The following is a 21,156-nucleotide window of genomic DNA, read 5'->3' as shown; positions in this document are numbered from 1 at the left end:
CAGGCTGCCTGACTGTCTCTCTCCCCCCGGCTTTCTCTCCAAACCCGCAGGTGTACATGAATGCCGTGTGGCATGGCTGGGCCATCCCCATGTTCTTGTTTCTAGCAATTTTGAGGTTATCCCTCAATTACCTCATAGCCAGGTAGGTGAGCTGCTTACGCGGCAGGGCTGTCTCCCTACGACACACACAGCCGCGGCACGCCTGAGCCGGGCTGCCTCTCACACGGGGGTTTGGGGAGCGGTTGTCTGATAGGCTAGGCTCCCGAGCCCCCAGGAGGATGCCCACCCCCACTGGTCTGCAGGAGCCAGCCGTGGGTGGTCATCAGACTCCCCAGCAGCTCTTTGTCTCAGAGGCCCACGTGCACCTGCAGAGGGTCACCCCAGCCGCTCCTATTTGCCAATGACATCCCCGGCTTGCTGGGCCTGCAGAGTCTTTGTGCCCTGGGAGGCCCTGGGGTTCAGTGGGAGGGTCCTTGCAATCACCAAGCCCAAGCAGCATCCTCTCCATGCTCTGTGAGCACCCTCCGGGGGCCTCTGTGGAGAACCCCTCATCCCCAGCTGCCTGGTCGGTCTGCACCTGCGGCTGCACCAGCTGTGAACCTCGGCCCCACGGCAGGCCTGAGGAGGGCCCCTGCAGTCCGATTTTTTTTTTTTTTTAAGATTTTATTTACTTACTTATTAGAGAATGAGCATAAGCAGGAGAAGGGGCAGAGGCAGAGGGAGAAGCAGACTCCCACTGAGCAGGGAGCCCGACATGGGGCTGGATCCCAGGACCCCGAGATCATGACCTGAACTGAAGACAGACACTTAACTGAGCCGCCCAGGCCCCTCCTGCAGTCCGATTTGTACTCAGCTGTTCCACAGTTCACACTTTCACATACAGTTTTCCTGGGTGCATCTCTCTGCCTGCTTAAGTTGGTTCACTTGGAAATATTTTTTGTAGGGAAGAATATCTTTACATACCCAGGAAAGGGTCATCTGTGCCCAAACCAGGTGTGATTCTAGCCAAAGTACTTGCTATTACTATTTCACTGAGTTCTTTTGAAAGACCTATCTGTTCCACCTCTGGGCCCCCAGGGGAGGGGCCCGTGAGGGTGACCTTGAACTGTCCATCCTCAAGAACCAGGGAGCAGCCCTGGAGGTCTTGGCTGCAGAGGGGTTCTGAAGCCCCTTCTGTCCCACGCTCCTTCCCGTCGGGGGCACAGGGCTGGGGATTCGATGTCGTCCCTCTGTGAAAGGCGTGTGATGGTCTCCTTACAGAGGCTGGAGGATACAGTGGAGCATCGTGCCTGAAGTCTCTGAACCAGTGGTAAGTCCTGGGAGGGCGAAGGTCTCCGCGTCCACCTGGTCAGCTTCCCCGAGCGTCCAGATGCAGCTGGGTGGATGCCTGGGGGAGCCCTGCCTGGCAAATGGAGTCAGGGAGCAGAAGGCCAGCCACCCCCAGCACAGAGCCCTGGGTGGCCACACTCTGACCCCCTGCCAGCCGACACCCCCAGTGCCCCTTGCTGGCCCCGGCTTGGCTGCAAGGGAAGCAGGTTGCCATGCCCCGGCCTGTCCTCACCCCTCCCAGTGGGGATGATATGCTGCAGGGGGGGCACCCGGGGGCCTCCCGGACCAGAGGATGAGTAGCGCAGGGATCAGCAAGCTGCGATCTGCTGGGCCCCAGCATCTAGGAGGCCCTCGGGAGGTTCTTGTTGAATGAACTCAGACAAACAGGAGGAGGTCACGGCCCCCTTTTGCCTCAGTTTCCCTCCATGCAAAGTGAGGGGAGGAGGGCTACGTGGTCTTGGATGCACCTTTGCAGGTGAGCCATCGAAGCGCGACTCCCCGCTGGCTTGGGGGCTGCCACTGCCCGCCCACCCTCTCGGGCACCAGGGAGGCGTCCTCTGGGACAGCTGGCCCCTGCTGTGGGAGGGGGGGCAGCAGAGCGACCTGCTCCTGGGGCTGCAAGGCCTCTGGGCTGCTAAATTGTGGTGGAAATTCTCTCTCCCCTTTGGTTGCAGGAGCCTCCAAAGGAAGACTTGACTGTGTCTGAGAAGTTCCAGCTCGTGCTGGATGTCGCCCAGAAAGCCCAGGTGCTGCTCTTGGGCCCCGGCCCGGGGACGTCTCTGTGCCAGCCCTGCCCCCCAAACCCCAGGCCTGGCTTGTCTCTTGTCAGCTGACCGGCCATCAGCCTGCCCGTCGATCCCTTGGCAGCACCCAGGACAGCCCGATTGGCGGGAGGGTCTAGGCTGTCGGCCGGCACCCTGGAGGGTGGGGAGACCCGCCGAGCCGGGGCGAGCCAGCTGCTGGGAGGGACACGGCCCGGGTCCAGCGTCCGTGCGGTTCCCTGGGCTTTGTGGGGACCCACCACCCCGCCCTCAGCCTGCGAGTGGCTGGGCGGGACGGCGGGGCTCTGTGCCCCCCCGCCCCGGCTGTGGCCTCACGGGGGCGGCACCTCTGGCCCCCTGACGTCGTCGCCGTGTGGGCCGTGGCCCCGGGGCCTGCGGTGACTGCAGTTTCTCCACACAGAACCTCTTCGGCAAGATGGCCGACATCCTGGAGAAGATCAAGAAGTAAGTCCTCGGCCCCCCAGCCCGCGGTGTCAGGGGTGCGGCCCCGTCCCCAGCTGAGCCCCCCTCTCCCTTCCAGCCTGTTCATGTGGGTCCAGCCTGAGATCACGCAGAAGCTGTACGTCGCGCTGTGGGCTGCCTTCCTCGCCTCCTGCTTCTTCCCCTACCGCCTGGTGGGACTGGCCGTGGGTAAGGAGGCACCTTGCCCCGGGTCAGGGCTGCCACACAGGTGAGGGGGTGAGGCGGGGGTCCCGGCCTGCTTCCCAGCAGAGCGTCCACAGATGCACAGGCATCCGGAGGCCAGCTTAGCGCACGCTTACGACAAGCTCATCCTCTGCTTCCAAGAGACTCCCCGCTTTCCCACCGAGCAGAGGGGCTGGTAGGCGTCGGGTCAGAGAGCTTGTGTGCCGGCCCGGGGCACACAAGCTCTCTGTGTCGTGAGGGGTCAGGTAGCGGGAGGAGTGACATAGGGGTGGAGATGTCATAGGGGGCGGTGGCCTCAATTCTGCGGGGTGAGGTCCAAGCAGAGGGTGAGGTTTGCGGAGTCTGCTTTGGGCAGGTCAGGAACAGCCCTTGGTCGGGGTGGAGTGGGCAGGGCAGTGAGGGGCGTGAGGCAGGCCGGTGGGTGGGGTTGTGGGGCCCTGGTGGGGCCCTGGTGGGGCCCTGGGTTGTGGTTGGAGCCCGACCCCCCACAGTCGTGGATGGACCAGACGGTCGGAGGGCTCAGGGTTTGCCCCAAAGGGCTGGTAGGTGATGTTGCCATCCGGGGCCACCAGGGAGTGGGAGGGGCAGACTGGAGACGGGGTGTTCAGAGCTAATTCTGGAGTGGGGAGCATGCAGAATTCAGGGAGCCACTGGCCACAGGTCTGAATGTGCAGGACGTGGCCTTTGCCTGTATTTCAAACCATGGGGTGGTAGGATGACTTGAACTCCCCCATGGGTTCGTGGAAATGCTGTACCGAACCCCTGTCTGGGGCTTCTGCAGGATAGGGAGAAGGTGTGAGCCGGTGTGGAGGCTGCCCTGAGGCCAAGGCCATGGTCCTGTGGCTGCCCCAACCCACTCGGCCGTCTAACCCAGGAAGCTGCACCTTCCTCCCCAGGCCAGACCCCGAGCAATGACCCACTGTGGGGCCTCGGTGTCCCCAGCCTGGAGCGGGCACAGGGGACTGCACGGGTGGGGGCGAGGGTGGAGGGCTAATCTGAGCTGGGACCTTGTGCTCGGGGGTCGCACAGTGTGGGGGCCGTGCCCACCTGCCCACCAGCCCCGGCATGCAGCTGGGGCCTCGGTCTCTCGTTGGCCCTCCCCCTGCATGCCTTGCCAGGACAAGCAGGCTGGCAGACAGCGTGGCCTTGGGGGGAAGGACTGACAACAACCAAAGTGAAATGCCCTCATCCTGTTTCTCCCGGGGGCCCGGGCCGGCACACAAGCTCTCTGACCCGGGGTTGGAGGGGGGCCCCCGGCTATGACGGCTGCCGGCCCATCAGGTCAGAGGGCAGCAGGCTGGGGGTGGGTCTCTCACGCTTTCCTTCATGTCACCCTTGGGGGTGGTAAGTGGCGGGCTTGTTTGCGAGGTGGTGTGATCAACAGGAGCCACCTGAGGGTCCTGGGTGGTGAGACACGTAAGTGGACCCCCCCGTTGGCTGGGTCACCTCGCCCTCTTGCTTCCCCTGCCCTGCGCTGGCCACATCCGGGTTTGGAGAGGCTGGCCGTGTGCCCTGGCCAGGACAGGACTGTTGCTCTTGTCCCCAGGACTCTACGCCGGGATCAAGTTTTTCCTCATCGACTTTATCTTCAAACGCTGCCCGAGACTGCGAGCCAAATACGACACCCCCTACATCATCTGGAGGAGCCTGCCCACGGACCCGCAGCTCAAAGAGCGCTCTAGCGCCACCGTGTCACGCCGGGTAGGCTGGCTCAGGCCGGGGCAGCGGCCCCCAGGCCCGCGCGTGCCCCTCCCAGTGCGCGGGGAAGCTGGTGTCTTTCCGATTTTGTGGGGCCCTTGAAGCAGACACAGTGCGGCGAGGATTTCCCCACTCCTGGCACTGCTGTTTTGGAGGGCCCAGCAGCCCCGGGCGCAAGGTGGCCGCTGGGGAAGGCTGTGCAGTGCTTACAAGCGGGGCTGGAGGCCCCCTCCCGCCTCAAGGCCCCTCAGACCCTCCCACGGACTTGCCCGGGTCATGTTGGCGCCCAGGCCAAGGGCAGGCAGGGTGCGGGGTGCTGGCCATGAGCGCCCAGAGCTTGGGGGCCTTGAGGAGGGAGCCCTGGGAGCTACCGTCCGGCCCTCCGTTCCCTGGCTCTGAGGCTCGGGCCTACCTCGTGCCCACAGGCTGGTACTGGGCCTGTATTTTATTCACGGTGGAAGGCCTTTGTGGGTGGGTACCGGGCCTTGGGTCCCAAACCCGGACACAGAGGACAAGCTGGCCTAGGTGTTCTCCTCAGGGTCTCAGATGAGCGCGGGAGGTTCTGGGTCCCGTAGGACTCTTGGGGAGGTCTAGGAAGGCTTCCTGAAGGAGGTGACGTTAGATTGCTGTGTTGAGTGAGTGTCGTCTGGGGAGAGGGTGTCCAGTGACCGGTGATGGGAGGGAAGCTCTGGGTCAGGTGTGGGTCAGGCTCCCCAGGTTCCGGGACAACAAAGCTTATTGGAAGCCCACACTCATCATCAGGGTCTTCGTGAGCCAGCAGGTGGGCTCCGGTCATGCAGGTGGAGGTGGGCCCGAGGGAGGAGGCGCAGAGGTGGGCAGCCTGGCTCCCTGAGGGCGTGGGAGGGGTGGCCGGGACAGGGCCTTCCGGGGCCTTAAGGCCTCTTAGCGCTGGCCAGTCTCCGGAGAGACAGTGAAGGGGAGTGAGGCCGTGGGCTTCCCGGGGGGTGGGGGGCGGGGGGCGAGGGAGACCCAGCCAAGGGGTGTGTGCTTGCAGCTCGGCTCAGCCACTGTGTGTGTGTAGCTCACGCCACGTGGACCCACTTTTTGCTTGTCTTGGTCACGCGTGTGTCTGTTGTCTCCTCTCTGGTCAGGTGTCAGGCCATGACAAGGTAGGAGGTCTGTGTGGAAGCCCCTCCTCCACGGGGACCTGATGCTGTGCGTTGCTGTGTTGTGACCCTGACCTTCCAATGTCGCTTTCCGCGGCCCATCCCCCGGCCAGTTCCGATTTCGGAAATGCCAGGAATGGCCTCTGTGCCGAGCGCCTGGCAGCCCGGGGTCTGGACTGCGTGTGCCGGGGTGCAGGCTCCGGCACGGCCTTTTGGAGAGGGGATGCTGCTGGGGGAAGAGGGGCCCTCCCCTCTGCTATGGGGCTTCCCTGCCCCGAGGAAGCGGGGCTCGCGGGGTGAGGAGCGGCCCCCGGCAGGGGCTCGTAGGGGTCCGCACCCCACATCTGGGCATCCGTGCCTGTCGCTCGTCTATGTGTACAGTTGGGCGAGGGGGTGGGGGGCCGCGTGCGTCCCTGTGCCCCCCACCCCCAGCTGGCGTGGCTGACGGCGACACGCATGCTCTTGGCAGCTACAGACGGCCTCCTCCCGGAGCTACGTCTCCAGCGCGCCCGCCAGCCTCAACAAGGATGAAGACACTGGCCGCTTCCACGGTACCAAGAAAGGCAATTTCCACGAGATCTTTAACTTGACGGAAAACGAGCGACCGCTGCCGGGTACGTGTGCGCGGAGTCTGTGGCCCACCCTGGCCGGGTGGGGAGCTCGCGCCCGTGCTGGGCCTGGCGGCAGAGGCCGGCCCTGGGGGCCCGGGAGGGCTCTGGGCAGGCAGGCGGGAGGAGCCGGGTGCTCCTGGGCCGCTCGGGGGGGCCCATCCTTCTGCAGTGGATGGTTGAGCTGCAGGAATTCAGAGGGTCCCGCAGAGCGCGGCTCAGAGCTGCTCCCCAGCTGGGGCCTTGCACGAGCAGGTGCGGCCCCTGCGCACCCCAGCGGTGACCTGGTGGACGGCAGCTGGGTGCCCAGGGAGCTGGGCTCTTCGAACCACCTGGCGGGCCGCAGAAGGAAGCCGCAGAGAGCTAAGCTTTGACCTTGTCCCACCCCCCATCCTGCTGACCGAGGGCGTGCAAATGCGTCCCCGTCATGGCCGCGGTTCAATCCATTTGCACAACCTGAGCCGTGTGCTTCTCCTTCGAGGGGACGAAAGTCCCCACCGACTCACGCGCCGGAGCAAACCCCAGCTCTCCAGGAAGGCGGAGGGCGCCTGTCTTCCTCCCGCGGGCTTTATCGGGGGGTGGGGAGCATGTTGGTGCATCCCTGAGGAGCCCGGGCTGATGGGTCGCCTCTGTCCCCACTAGTGTGTGAGAATGGCTGGCGCTGCTGCCTGATAAACCGCGACCGCAAGATGCCCACCGACTACATCCGCAACGGCGTTCTGTACGTGACGGAGAAGTGAGTGCTTCCGTGCCGCTCCTGCCAAAGGGACGGGCCTCAGGGACGGTCCTGGCTCTCGCTGGACGCCCCAGGATGCGTGACGCTGCGAACACGAGTCAGATGCGGTGTAGACCGTGGAGTCAGCTCTAGAAGCGATAAAACTCTCAGAGTGAAATCCTTTGTAAAAAGCCAGTGCGTGGTGCCAGGTGGGAGGGGCTCTCTGCTCGGGGTCGCCGCCCGCCCCACGGGGGACCGTGGTGGCCACAGCCCAGGCGGGCGTCCCTGTGCCGTGTCTGGATCATGCCTCTGTCCTTTCTCCCCTCGTAGCTACTTGTGCTTCGAAAGCTCCAAATCCGGTTCTTCCAAGAGAAACAAGGTCATCAAGCTGGTGGACATCACAGACATCCAGAAGGTCAGTAAGGGCCCCCGCCGTTCTCCGTTACCCCTTTAGGATTCCGGAGGAGAGAGGCCACAGGGCCACGAAGCTGATGGGCTTCAGTTGGAAGTCAGATATGTTCACAGTGAGGGAGTGATGCTATTCGGAGACATTGGGGTACCCACGTCAGGGCTCCCCTTCTAGAAGGTTTCCATGTAGACACTGGCTCCCATTCGTGTCCATGTACCACGGGCCACCCCACATCCTCACGGGTCAGCGCCAGGTGCCTTCCCACAGGGGGGAAGGGGGGAGGGGGGAGCACAGCAAGGTGGGCCCGGCCAGGCACCTGGGCCCCCTTATCACTGTGTATCCACCCCTCGGCCCCAAGATGCTCCCCCCACCGCGGGCGTGTCCTCAGCCAGTGTTCCTCGAGTGTGGTCACGTGGAGTGGGCAGGGCATGTGCAGTACCCAGACGAGGGCCTGGCACACACACTTGGGCAAGGGTGGCCGGGCCCACCTGCCCCCCGCCTCCAGGGTCTGAGCGTCTGGGGTACAGGCTAGCCCCGGCGGGGTGGGCCCCAGCTCCCCCCCAGAGAGATGTGCAGCCGTTAGGACAGGAGGCGCCCCCCCACACGCACTGCCCCTCTGGGAGACCCCGTCTCACTCGGGCCTGCTGGGAGAGGGTGGGATGGGGAAGTGGCAGGTCTGGTCTCTTGGTCAGGAAGTCAGTCCGTCCTGTCGTGCTCAGGAAGGCTGGGCTCCGTGGGCCCCTGGGAGAATGCCCTGGGGCCTGGGGACAGGCCTGGCCCTGATCCTGGGAGGGGCCCAGGCTGACCGTGCGCTGTCGTCCCTCAGTACAAGGTCCTCTCTGTCCTCCCGGGCTCAGGCATGGGGATCGCGGTGTCAACGCCATCAACCCAGAAAGTAAGTGCTGGGCAGGAAGCTGGGGAGATGGCAGGGTGGCCCGGGGGTGTGGCTGTAAATCCCTGGGGCACGCGGAGCCACCGACCGGCTGGGGACCCAAGGGGCCCCCTCTCTTCCTCTTTCCTTCGCTGTGGCCACCGGCGCCTCCTGCCGCTGCATGTCCGGGTCAGGTTTGGGGCTGAGGCCCGCGGGGAGGTGGGTGGGGCCGGGGGGCCTGGCCTCCGTGCGGGGAGGGGTCTGCCCTTGGGCACCAGACCCTGTGGGGCTCCGCTCGGACCTGGCCTGGGGCCAGGCAAGGCCCGCGTGTCGGGGCGTCTAGTCCTCATGGCAGCCTGGCTGCGCGGGGTCACCCACGGCATCTCCACCCGCCAGCCACTGGTGTTCGGGGCCATGGTGCATAGAGACGAGGCGTTCGAGACCATTTTCAGCCAGTACATGAAAATCACGGCGGCCGCGGCATCTGGCAGCGACAGTTAGTGTTGATTCTCCCGGGACGATGCTGGAAGGGTTTTGTTTTGGTTTTGGTTTTTTTGTTGTTTTTTTTAAACAATTTGATAGTGGAAAAACAATTGGACATCCTCCTGATCTTTTGCAATAATTCCCCTCGATCTGTGGTTTTTATTGTGTTCACCCCGCGATTCACGGACCCCTTCACGCAGGGGTTGGGGCCCTCAGGCGGTGCCCGCCCATCTCACGGGTGAGGCGTGTCTCACGGACACATGGACACGGAGGGCAGGGGATCCTCGGAGGCCAGCGGAAAGGAGGACACACAGAACCCGCCCGCCCCAGAGGCCGAAGCTCCTCCACCCCGAAGCCGTAGCCGAGGAGCACCGGTGGTCCCTCTTCCCGGGTGTGAAGGATGTCGGTGATGAGCGACTCAGAGGCGCCTTCGCCCACCACCCTGAACCGGCCAGTGGGTCTCGCTCCTTCCGCTAGTGAGGCCTGCTGCGAGTCGTCAGGGGGGCCCGGGGCAGGGGCGCGGCTTGATCTGGCTTAGGCTCCGTGCTGACCGGCCGCGGGGCCCCACCTGCCACGAAGGCCAGTGGCCGTCTCGGCCTCCCGAGCCTCCAGGAGGCCCGGGGTCGGTGGCCCCCGTGGCCGTGGAGTGGCGCGCAGGTAGAAGCACATCTTTTTCACACTCTGCTCTTTGGAAAGCCCCGTAGACCATCTGCCAAGGCTTTGGGGGGCACTCTGAGCTTGGGTTGCTCTCAGATGGAAATCAACCGCAGCATGGCTGGCGCCGGCCTCACGGCAGAAGCCACCTGTGTTGATAAGGGAGGGGGCCCTGCGGCCTGGGGTGGGAGCGGCCCAGACACACGGTGGGCCAGGCTTGCGGCCGGTCTGCCCGTGGTTGCTGCGCGGGGGGGTGCTCGGGAGGTCAGCGGCTGCGGGGAGTGACCGTGAGCGGAGCCCAGAGGCTTGGGGCCGGACGGTCTGCACCCCTGACGTCTGACAGGGTCCTGGCAGGCCCACCCTCATGCCAGCACACCCCGGGGTGGGAGTGAGCCGCCCCCCTCCCTGCGCCCAGCACCAGTCTGGGCCCCGCCCAGGACGCCAGCGCGCTTGTGGCCGAGGCCGGAGGCTGCCGTCTGCAGGCTGGGTTCACTTGGGGACAGGCCTGTGACCTCTGTGAAGGACAGGCTGAGATTGTGGCGGTCAGCGCGACCGCCCTCCTGGTCAGCACACTTCCAACTCCATCAGTCCAGTTCCTCGGCTTGTCCTGAGTCCTTTGGGCATCACGGAGATTGTTGTTTTTTGAAGAAACAGAAGATTCTATTTTTTACAGAGAGCAAGCTGTTTTTCTTATTTTTGTATCATTTTTCAGATGTAATTTTTACCTTGGCTCCAATCCTAATTTGCTGGTTTGGGTGAGTCTGGTGGCATCGCTCACGTCCCCATTCACGGGGGGCCATGGGGGCCGCACGCCAGGGCCCGGGCCGCGCTCCTGGGGAGCTGCGCCAACCAGCCTGATGAAGCACACACCCTACCCGGTCGGTGAGATCGGAGGGCGCCTGCGGCTCCCACCGCCCCGGTCCGGCTGGCGCTGGTGTTCGCGAGATCCCGCGGGCCGGCCTTCCGTCAAACTGAAGGCAGAACCCACTCTAAGTCTCGGCTTTGGCTCCCACCGTGGGCGCAGGCGGACCGGCTCCCGAGGCACCCCCGGGGACCCTCCCTCGGTGCCTGAGGCGAGGCGGGGTGGGCCCTGAGCGGCCCCCGGGGACAGGCTTCAGGGTGACGCCTGTGGGTGCCACTCAGACCCCTCCCCGGGCCCGCCAAGGGGTTGGTGTGGTGGGGCTCGCCCTCCTCAGCAGAGCGGGTGGTTTGGTTCGAGTCCCTTTTGAGGAGAAAGGGAGATGAAAACTGACCACGTGCGGGGCGCGGCCGCGGGGGCCCTGGGCGGTCGTGCGCCAGTGGCCGGGCCCTTGGGGAGAGTGCGGCCCACACGGGCTCCCGGTGGCCCGGCAGAGAGAGCCCGGAGTTTCTATCAAATTGTGTAAATCTGGGCAGATATTTAATTTCTGACTAATCACTGAACTAGAATGAATGTCACATTTTTTATGTCCGAAGCTTGAGTCTATTTTGGATCTGTAAATAATCGTTACTGCTGTCACTTTTGTTCAACAAAAGGATTGTACTGTATGAAGAACCGATGAAAAACCCCCGTAACATTTTTTTAAGAAAACTGTTTGTTTAAAGAAGTCTTGTATAAATTATAATTTTTATTTAAATAAACCTGAAATGCTTTGTGCTCAGGGAGGGTGGGGGCGCTCGGCCTCCAGGGCGGGGCCCCTGTGCATCGCACGCAGCTGAGTGGGGCAGGCGGGCACCCCTCGGGTGGCCCACGACCCCCGCGGCTGCCAGAGCTGGAGGGTAGCGGGGCTTTGGGCTCCAAAGCTGTCTGGGTGAGGGGTGAGGTGGGTGCCGGGGAGGCGGGCTGTGGGGCGGGGCCATGAAGGGGTGGGGGGCATAGACATCGAGGGGAGGCAGGGGCCCCGGTTCCCGAAGACTGGAGGGCCAGGTTGGGTCATCCAGGGCCTGGCGCTGGGTGGCCAGGCAGTGGGACCATCACTCTGCCGGGATATGGAGGAGCCTGGAAAAGGGTTCTCGGGGTTGGGGTGCAGGTCCTGGCCCCACCTGAGCATGACTCCCCTGGGAGTGGTGGGCATCTCTGGGACCAGGTGCTACCTGCAGTCCTCCCCCTGGGGTCTGGGCAGAGGGGTCCCTGGTGGCACCCGTGACTCAGCCGGTCCAGACACTGACAGTGGGGACAAGGATGCAGGAACCCGCTGACACCTGAAACCACCAGTCCTGTGTGGAGCTGAGCTGGGCACAGCTAAGCACACCCAGCCTCCTGCACCCCGAGCCCACGGGAGCCCCACCCAGGTCCCACGAAGTGAGCTGGAGCTGAACAGAAACCAGGTCTGGTGGGCCAGCCCTGCGCTCAGAGGTGTGGCTTTTGTATCCTGCATCCACCCACCTGCTCATCCATCCCTCCGTTGGTCTTTTCATCTATCTATCCATCCGTCCATCCACCCATCCATTGCAGGCACTGTCCTAGGGGCTGGGACGTTGCTGTGACCGGCCAGTGGTCCCTGGGGGACCGGGCACCCAGTGAACACTCTCGGGACTGCTGCACCCCCCACCCCGACTCTCCTGATGACAAGCCCCTCTGCAGCACAGCCCCAGAGGACAGGCGTGCGAGCTCCTGGCCCTGCGGGGACGCCTGCTCTGGGGATGGATACGGGTGAGGAGGGGTCGGAGCTCAGGGCGTGGGCAGCACGGGCCCCTCCCTGCCCACCCTTGCTGATGGGGCTCCCGGTTTGCCTGTATTATTATTTAATGTGTCAGTAAAGTAGCACAAATAAGTCTAATTGCTATTGTAAGAACTACTTGGGGCCTGTATTTCGGTAGAATCGGTATTGTTGGCAGTCTGTATGTTTTAGTTTGTGTGTTTACAGCAGTCCGACAGCTGAAGCTCTTGGCTTCCCCCTGGGGCGTCCGTGAAAGCAAAGGAGGCGCCTTGGTGGCCTATGGTACTTGGGGAGACCGAGCCCCTGGCCGGCTGCTGAAATCTGCCCCTGCCACACGCTGGAGCTGGGAAGCCCCCTCTCCCGCAGGGTCCCAGCACCTCCTCCATCACGGGCTGGCATCGTGCCGGGGGTGCGGGGCTCCCAGCACACGGGCGGCAGAGGTGGGGGGCGGGCACCCTGGGCCCCGCTCCTTTAGAGACACTGTCGTCCCTTCTGTACTGGGAGTCCGCGCTCGCTGGCACAGACAAGGGGCACGAAATGGGTAAGGTCCTAAAGGGAGCTACTCAACTATTCCTACTTGCAGATGATGGTACAGTAGAAAACCCCCAGATCTGGAGGTAAGGTGTTTTTTTTAAGATTTTATTTATTTGACGGAGAGAGCACAAATGGGGACGGGGGAGGGGGCGGGGGAGAGAAGCAGACCCCCCACTGCTGAGCAGGGAGCCTGACACGGGGTTCAATCCCAGGACCCCGGGACCATGAGCTGAGCCGAAGGCAGACCCTTCACCAACTGAGCCACCCAGGCGTCCCGTATGGGTAAGTTTTCATAGTAAGAGGCATGTTTTCTGGATACCAGATGATACAGTAAAAAAATTTTAAAAATCACATTCCTATGTAAAAACAAAAAAATTTTAGAATAGTCCCAAAATATAGTTTTTAGGAATATAGCTGAACAATTCAGAGATTGTGGGAAAATTATAAAACCACTTGGGTGCCTCAGTCGTTAAGCGTCTGCCTTCAGCTCGGGTCGTGATCCCAGGGTCCTGGGATCGAGCCCCGCATCGGGCTCCCTGCTCGGCGGGAAGTGTGCTTCTCCCTCTCCCGCTCTCCCTGCTTGTGTTCCCTCTCTCGCTGTCTCTCTCTCTGTCAAATAAATAAAATACTTAAATAAAAAAAAACTATTCGAAAGACCTGAGTGAGGACTTATAAGTGGGAATGTATGCAGTGTTCCTAGACTGGAAAGTTCAGCTTCATGATGGAAATGTCTTCTCAGACATGCAGAATTAAGAAGCAAGTTCCAGAAAATGACACACAGTGTGACTCCTTTCAGGTGAAGAGCAAAACCTGCGGAATAAGACGTTGCAGGGACTGTAAGTGTGTAGGGAAAGAAAGCACCTTTCTTGTGCCTGCTTGGGCTCGGGGGCTGTGGCCCGCCGAGTAAGCAGGCAGGTGAACAGGAGGAAAGGCAAACAATTATTTGATGCTAATAGCTTATTTTTTGTACATGGAGACATTTATAGAAAAAGATCGGAAGACCCAAAGAAGCAGTTAGACCCTGGGGTTTATGCACCATTTTAACAAAAGGGCAAATTCATCAAGACGTGACAAGACGAAGGAAAAGGGGTTTGGGCTTCTAAGGTAACAGGACTTTATTGGGTAATTTCATGTGGGGAAGTGAGGGAAGGTTAAGGGTTGTGCAGACCCATCTCGGCGCCGACCGTCCCAGTGGTAGAGGCGGTTCAGCTCCTGGCGTGAGAGGAAGACATGCCTTCTCAAGGGGAAGTTCACGTCCTTTTCAGCAGACGGGGTGGGGGGGCAGAGGGCGCCTCCTGCATTTGCTGCTCCTTGACGGTCTGCAGCTCAAAACAATCCTTATGCCAAAGTGGCCTATTTCAGGGTAAGCTGTTCTGACCCCCTCACGTGGATAAACAAGGGAATGGTACACTGGAAACGGGGGTCCCCCCACAAGGGGAACACAGGGACTTTAGGGTGAAGTTCTGTGTCTTGGTCTGGGTGGTAGCTACACATCGTTTGTTTTATTCTTGTTCTTTCAGTTGTTACAAAGGTGGGGGCACCTGGGTGGCTCGGTCGGTTGGGCGTCGGACTCTTGATTTCGGCTCAGGTCATGGTATCAGGGTTGTGGGATCGAGCCTGTGGTCGGCTGGGCTCCGTGCTCAGCGGGGAGTCTGCCTGGGATTCTCCCTCTCCCCCTGCTCACATGCACCTGCTTGCTCTCCAAAAAATAAAAAAAAAAAAAAAATGTGCATATGGAGCGCCTGGGTGGCTCAGTCCGTTGAGCTGCTGCCTTCGGCTCAGATCATGATCCTGGAGTCCCAGGATCGAGTCCCGCATCAGGCTCCCTGCTCGGTGGGGAGCCTGCTTCTCCCTCTCTCTCCCTCTGCCACTCCCCCTGCTTATGTTCCCTCTATCTCTCTGTGTCAAATAAATAAATAAAATCTTAAAAAAGAAATGGGTATATGTGTTTTCACAAAACATGCTCTACTTTGAACAAGAATTTATAAAAGAGAAAAAGAAACTCTGCCCAAAGTAACTTTATTTTGTCTTCCCAAACATATCAGAGCAAATATGCCATTTTCCAATCTTGAAACCAGCAAGATTACAAGAAAATAAAGCCACCCTTTCAGTCCATACTTGCCGGTTACACAGGATTGTACCAGAACAGTCACGCCCGCCCACCGGGCAGCAAGGCGCCGGGCACCAGGTGCTCACTTGGGGAGGAGAATAAGCAGGAATAGGGTCGGAGCGTAATGGCTGCCATGGTGTTTTTGCACCAATAAGTCACGAAGTTAAAACATAGACTAACCTTCTAGATGATCCTAAGTTTTCACTAACCCACCATCAGTTCCATTTTTTTTTTTTTCCCAAGTCCCTGGAGTCCAGGTGTGGGGCCTTCCTGGACATCCGTGCCTCTCGCCCACGTGGGAATGTCTGAACGGTCCTTGCGTCCTGTGTGCAGATCATCGAGAACTCTCGGGGTGTTCCGACAATCACACACGCCCAGAAGAGCCCCAAGGCCTGCGGTTCTGGACATCGGTGTGCGGGCAGCCGTGCGGGAAGCCCGGGGCGGGGCCGGCTCTCTCGGGGAACAGAAGATGCTTACCGTGGCCTGGACTGTTTTTCTAAAATTGGCAGTGGGTTTTAGGACAGCCCAGTACTGTTTCGGGGAAACTTGCGAAGGAGCACATTCCACGGCGCGGTTCTGGCTGGCTGGGCCCTGACGCGCGGCCCTGCTCCCACACGGAGCTGCCCGTCCTCTGGTTTCTTCCAACCAGCAGCGAGCACTGAGAATCACAAACGGCCAGTGTAGCTGTCCACTCTGTACCCAGACTCGGCGCCCACCCACGACCTCGTAGACCATGCCATTTTTGCAATTACTTGATAATATGGTCTGTTGAAAAAACCACTGTTAAAGCTGCCCTTTTGTCTGACCTGGATGGGACTGAGTGATAAAGCAGGAGATTTCATGTATACTTCAAAATACAAGTGCTGCAAGTGAATTCTAAAAACGTACGATGCCTGTTGATGCCAACAGGACCAGCTGCACCTCCGTAAGCCAAGCGCACGACGGCGCGTCAGTAACGACCTCCTCTGACAGTCGGGCTTCTGCTCCCCGCAAACCAGAGTTCGGGCTCTGCAGCTTGTATTTCAGATGGAGCTATTTTCGATGCATCTTCCACATACCTAAGTGTGCATACAAAGAAAACGAGGCCAGAGCGCGGACGAGGGCTGCCCCAGGGGCCGGGGGGGGGGGGGGGTCACAGCTACAGGGAAGCCCCGGCCGCTGCGGCTCCGGCTCGTCAGCAGACGTCCATGGCGCTAACCACGGAGACACCATGTGCGGTCTTCCGGTTGAAAAGGACATCATTTTCAATAAATATATAGACTCAAGTGTGCAGAAAAGCACAAGTCTGGACCACGTATGTGGACTTGGGGCCTGCACCCAAGGAGCCCCGGGCACTCGGGACCCCACCCCCGGCAGGGCTCGGGCACTCGGGTTTGAAGTGAACACAGAATTCACGAAGTGCATTTGTATGTCCTGCGCACCCGCTTCCTTCCGCTTCCTTCTGCTTCCCCACGAGGCCCACCTGTTACTCACTGGGTCGCTATGAAGCTTCGGTACTCCACATTTAAAATAGATGCCAGGTCCCGAGCTCATGATTGTTCTTGCTACCAGCTGGATTGTCCCAGAAGCACTAGCACGATGAAAGCAAGGGCTGGGATTTTAAAGAAACAGTGTCCCTCCTGTCCGTGTCCTTCTCCCTAAAATGGTCCTGCTCCCAGGTCACCGAAGCCGCCCAGGATGCACCGGATCCAGTAAGCGCGTCCCGAGCACAAGTTAAGGTGAAAATAACATGAAGGCAATCCGGTATTTTCCAAAACCTGATCACAAACCTTCGAGTAAGTCCTGCAAAGTGGATCAATGAGCTGCTAGGTACCTCTCGTCCAGATGCTCTGCTCACACCCACTGTCCTTAAAATGACTGCAGTAGAGCCACGGATGGGCCCTTGAAAACTCTGCACCATTGGCATAAAATCTAAGAAGGCGGCGCCCCCAAACCGACAAGTGCCGTTTGTTGAGAATAAGTTATGTGAAACGCAACCCACAGGTTCACAGAGAGCTGAAAATGCCAGGTATGTTCACGAAATTGTTGACAAAAGATATTTTGTCTAAAATCAAGATCTAACTATCAAAAATAAATTTCTAAGTTTAAACGTATGTATCAACATAATTGTTCTGCAGAAATTTTCTTAAATAATGTTCACGCTTCCCAAGCACAGCAAGGCAGGTGATGCGGGAGGATGGCTCAGCTGTCCCGTTCTTCCTTAGGACCCTCCTCGATGCCCCGTGCAAAGAGGCGAACGAGCTGGCAGTGGACCCTGCAGAGACAAAGGGCCACGTGTGACCCCCAGTGCCTCCTGACCCTTGGCCCCACAGCTGGTCAAGGCTGGAGGGGGGGTGGGGGTCACCTCATGGCCGGCTCTGGGCCTGACCCCGCAGGGACAGGTCAGGGGCACAGAGTGACTTACCCACACTCTTGAGAAGCCTGTTTCGTAAAGGGAGCTGAGGGCCCTGCAAACGCGGTTCCACGTCCAGCACCCGCCCTTTAGCAGCGTGACAAGCCTCTAGATAATCGTGTTCCAAGCTTTCAGGGCAGCAGGGAGGAGGCTCCGTGGGGGGCGACCCCCCTCATACGGGATGTGCAGGACGTCTGGTCACCCAGGACGAGTGGGCTCCACCCCAACCCTGGCCCGGGGGCCCGAAGCATGGCCAAGGTGCCCTGGAGACCCCGCCTCCCACAACAAGCATGATGAGAGCAGAGGGGCTCAGGGGTCTGCATGGCCATCAGCCCACCGGCAGGGCCACCGTCCCCCTTAATTAATGCCGTTGCGGCCTCCTCCAAGATGTTCAGTAGGAAAAATCCCCTAACCAAGCCACTTGCTGGTTAAGGCATAGTAGTATTTTCAAGATACATAGGATATACTTCATAAAAGAATGCTGTTCCTAAATTTCAAAGTAACCTACTTTTTAAGTAAATCCTTAAGCCAGGATTAAAAATAATTCCATGTCTTTAACTTGTAAGATTACAGAAGCTGAATCCCCGCACATACAACTGTCCTGGCAGGTTTTCCTGCGGCCTCGTGGCCACCTCTCGTCCTCGGATGCCTGCAGGTCTGGAGAGGACCCGCTGCCCCGCGAGCCGACCCCCAGCTCCAGCCACAGGTGGAGCCCCCTGAGGCCGAGGGGCTGCTGGTGGACTTGGTGACGTGGGGCCTGGGAAGTGTCTGCCAAGGTGGACGGCTTGTCTAACGAATACGTCGTGTTGTGACCCACGTGGTGATGCCCCAGTACCCTTCCCGAGCGAGACGGTGGCGTGCGGGGGCTGACCCCGGAGAGCGCGCCCCCGGGCTGTGGGACGCGGAGCTCATGGAGCGCGGGGCCCGCGGGCGCGCACCTGACCTCGACGGAGGGGCTGCTCAGGGTCTCCCCGTCACAGTTCCAGGAGCTGTTGGACGCAGCGCCGCAGCATGGAGGCGTGTCACTGCACACGGGCCCGAACCGCATCTTCCCCCGCTCCTTGAGGTCGCTGTCCTCCTCCTCCACATGCTCTGGCAGAAACTGGAACTTCTTGACTCGATAAACTTCGACAAAAGCGAAGTCAAACTGCCGAGAGACACAGCAGGGAGATCGTGTTCTTAGAGGCGCTCTGCGGGGGAGGCTGGGCGTGGGCAGCGACCACGGCTGCGTCCACGGCCACGAGCACTTTCCTAAAGAATTCCGGCACGGGCGCCTGGGCGGTGCAGTCGGTTGAGCGTCCGACTCTTGGCTTCGTCTCAGGTCGTGATCTCAGGGTTGTGGGATCGAGCCCCGCGTTGAGCTCTGCCCCTCCCCCTACTCTCTCTAAAAGATAAATTTTTTTAAAAAAAAAAGAATTCTGGTGGTTCCCTAGCAGTAACTTGTAGAATTCTTTACCTTTTTCACAAGCACTATTTTAAAAGCCACATAAAAACACCATTAGACTAGACCTTAAATACAATTTAAGTAAAAAAAAAAAACAACAAAAAACCACCCACAAATCTTGGTAAAATCAGAGATGGACCCACAGCTCCGGGCCTCTCGATGCCGTGCGACGTGGGGTCTTCCGCTGTGTGGACAAGGATGCCCGCGACTATGGAAAGGTTTGCTGGAGGAGACTCTGTGCTTCTAGCGAGCCTTCACCAGGAGTCCCTGAGACTAGGCGCTTCCAGTGGGTGAGGCCCGGCCCGGAAAGCCGCCCCCGCTCGCGGGGAGGCACCAGCCAGCTCCCAGCGCACCGCGAGCAGGGACGGGGCCATGGACCCCACTGGCCACCGTGGGGCACGGCACGAGCCCGCCACTCACCTGGTCATACTGGTTGGTGTGCCTGACGAGAAACCTCAGAAAGTTGAAGCGGGAGCATTTCCGGATAAGGATGAGGTCAGAAGACCCGTCCCCCAAGTGGGCGGCCGGAGAGAGGCCCTGGGGGCTCCGGGGACAAGCGCAGGACATGTTGGTGGCGTTGATGGCCAGGAACTTCCCGCAGACCACCTTCCACTCTTCCACCTCCTCTAAAGCAAAAAGGGGCGTTGCGGACGGGACGTTAGATGCGCCGGGCGCCCCGAGACCATCCCCACAAATTCCCCATGCAACTGACCCCCTCAGCAGCAGCGCAAAGAATCCTGTGCCGACCGCCGGGCCCAGAGAGCCGCCTCCCAAAGGCAGAGCTGTTTCGCTGGTCCCGTGGGGACTTTTGGAAAATTTAGAACAGGGGTCGCCCAGTCTGGCCTGCCCCTGATTTTGTGTGGCCTGTGAGCTAAGAGTAATTTTCACATTTTTAAACGGCTGGAAATAAAGACGAATGATATGTTGTGACGTGAACATGCTCTGAGGCTCTCGGTGCCCATCACAAACGGTTTGGGGCGCCCCTTCCCTCATGAGTGCCGGGCCAAGCCCGAAGGCTCGCGTGTGAGTGGGCGGCAGGGGCGCTCGCTGGGTCCCGGGCAGAGCATCGTGGGGGACGGGGGCCTGGCTGGCGCCCCAACAGCGGGTCCCCTGCCATCTGCGCCTCCCCAAAGCTGGCAAACGGCCACCATCTGCTGCCGCCAGGAGCTCAGGAGAAAGGGATGCGCCGGGCGGCACCAGCGGAGGGAGAGACCGGCCACGGGAAGACGCGATGTCCTCCAAGATTCAAAAACGCGCAATTTGGCACACAGTCGTGACCGTGTTTCTGAGACGTTACCCGTGTTCTCTAAACCGTACAACGACTTCTTCTGCTCCTCCTCCAGCTGCTGTTTGCTTTGCCTGCACACAAAGCATCTGAAAGACAAGGACAGCACAACCCTCCCTGCGGTGCACAGACGGGACCGTGGGCCGCGGACGCTCAGCACGGACACAGGGCTGCGCTAATTCCCATGTGACAGCAAGCTTGGTTTCAGAGGCTTAGCTAACAGTATTTCCTTTGCACACCAATTTGAGTTCTCCAAATTAGATGATGTAACAACTACACGTGTCCGCGAGTCCTGCTCTAACACGTGTAAGCATCACAAGAATAGAGAGAGCCCTACGAGGCCGTGAAGCCAGGTCTGCTCGGCCCCCCATTAGAGAGATTAGCTCAGCAGCTCAGCTTAGCGACACATCGGTAAAACAGCTCCTGCCTCTAACTGTTCTGATTTATGGCCGCAAATCCTTCACTTCCAGAAGGGACGCACACGGGTGCACGTGACCCCGGAGGCCCTGCACCGAGCTAGGCCATCACTGAGCACACGAGAACCACGTTCTCCCATCCACACCGAAGATGCCCCGCGTCCACGGTCAGAGCACAGCCCCGAACAGCCTGGCTTTAGTTCATGCCACGTGCAGCAGACACGCGGGAGAACATGCTTACCCTGCCCGGCAGGGCTTCCGGTCCCTCGGAGACCCCACCGTGTGCCGTGCTGGCAGGAAAGACACCGTCCCTTCGTAGCAGTGATGGGAGAGAAAGGTCTTCAAACCTGAGAGCAGAGCGGAAAGCCATCAGCCCAGCGGCACCTCCCAGCCACGAGACCCCAGGACACACCGCCAGCGTGTTCTGAGACCCAGGTGACGGGAGCATGAGGGACCGGGCCACGCTGGGCGCCTGGTCACCAGGGCTGCCCCCACCTGGGACCCCTCCTGGCCTGCCCGCAGGTCGCTGGCGTCTGCTGATGTCTGTACAACCTGAAGGAGACGCTTCAAAGGGCAAAGCCCCCAGAGCCCCCCGCCTGCTCCTTCCAGACTGTTGGCCGACGCCCCAGCGTCCCCCAGGCTCGGCCGCCCAAGGTCACCCAGGACCACTCCGCATCTGGGAAGAACTCTGACGAAGTCCACGGCAGCACTGCCACCAGAGGACTGTTGGCCAGCCCCCGTGGCAGGCTGCGGTGAGCTGTCCGCTCTCCTGGCCTGCCTCGAACCGACCCCAAAGTGCGTGGCATGAACCCAACCCGCTGAGTGGAGGAGGCCTGGCAGGACATGTGAATGGGGCCACAGTGGGGCCGGCTGTGTCCTGCAAGAACAGTAACACCACGTCCCCGAGTTGGATGTGGGGCCGGCACTGGCCACGGTCACACCTGGTGTGACAGGCACGGCACTGAACCCCCCGCCCCTGCCTCTGGCCTGCCCTGCCAACACCTAGCACGTGGCT

At 60.5% G+C, this 21,156-nt stretch overlaps 2 protein-coding genes across 6 annotated transcripts in view; one reads left to right on the top strand and one right to left on the bottom strand.

Annotated features, from left to right (window-relative positions):
- Positions 1-10,907, top strand: part of GRAMD4 (GRAM domain containing 4) — a 70,389-nt gene extending 59,482 nt beyond the window's left edge. For 3 of the 5 annotated variants that reach the window (XM_021687819.2, XM_021687816.2, XM_021687814.2), the window contains exons 9-19: positions 51-142; positions 1,261-1,309; positions 2,004-2,075; positions 2,512-2,555; positions 2,632-2,741; positions 4,303-4,457; positions 6,051-6,195; positions 6,832-6,925; positions 7,235-7,319; positions 8,140-8,208; positions 8,581-10,907. In XM_021687819.2, the coding sequence (XP_021543494.1) occupies positions 51-142; positions 1,261-1,309; positions 2,004-2,075; positions 2,512-2,555; positions 2,632-2,741; positions 4,303-4,457; positions 6,051-6,195; positions 6,832-6,925; positions 7,235-7,319; positions 8,140-8,208; positions 8,581-8,685 (1,020 nt within the window). In that variant the 3' untranslated portion in view covers positions 8,686-10,907. The remainder of the gene's footprint in view (positions 1-50; positions 143-1,260; positions 1,310-2,003; positions 2,076-2,511; positions 2,556-2,631; positions 2,742-4,302; positions 4,458-6,050; positions 6,196-6,831; positions 6,926-7,234; positions 7,320-8,139; positions 8,209-8,580) is intronic. The other 2 variants (XM_021687815.2, XM_021687818.1) reach the window with 2 other exon arrangements.
- Positions 10,908-14,502: 3,595 nt separating this feature from the next.
- CERK (ceramide kinase) overlaps positions 14,503-21,156 on the bottom strand; it is a gene marked incomplete at its 5' end in the record, with an annotated part of 40,655 nt that continues 34,001 nt past the window's right edge. The window contains 5 exons of the mRNA XM_021687761.2: positions 14,503-16,858; positions 17,935-18,143; positions 18,861-19,066; positions 19,738-19,814; positions 20,383-20,488. Of these exons, the coding sequence (XP_021543436.1) occupies positions 16,786-16,858; positions 17,935-18,143; positions 18,861-19,066; positions 19,738-19,814; positions 20,383-20,488 (671 nt within the window). The remainder of the gene's footprint in view (positions 16,859-17,934; positions 18,144-18,860; positions 19,067-19,737; positions 19,815-20,382; positions 20,489-21,156) is intronic.

This window comes from Neomonachus schauinslandi, chromosome 5 (assembly GCF_002201575.2).
Source record: "Neomonachus schauinslandi chromosome 5, ASM220157v2, whole genome shotgun sequence".
In the NCBI taxonomy this organism is placed as follows: domain Eukaryota; kingdom Metazoa; phylum Chordata; class Mammalia; order Carnivora; family Phocidae; genus Neomonachus; species Neomonachus schauinslandi.
Note: the sequence above shows the minus strand (reverse complement) of the source record. Positions and strands in the feature narration are given on the sequence as shown.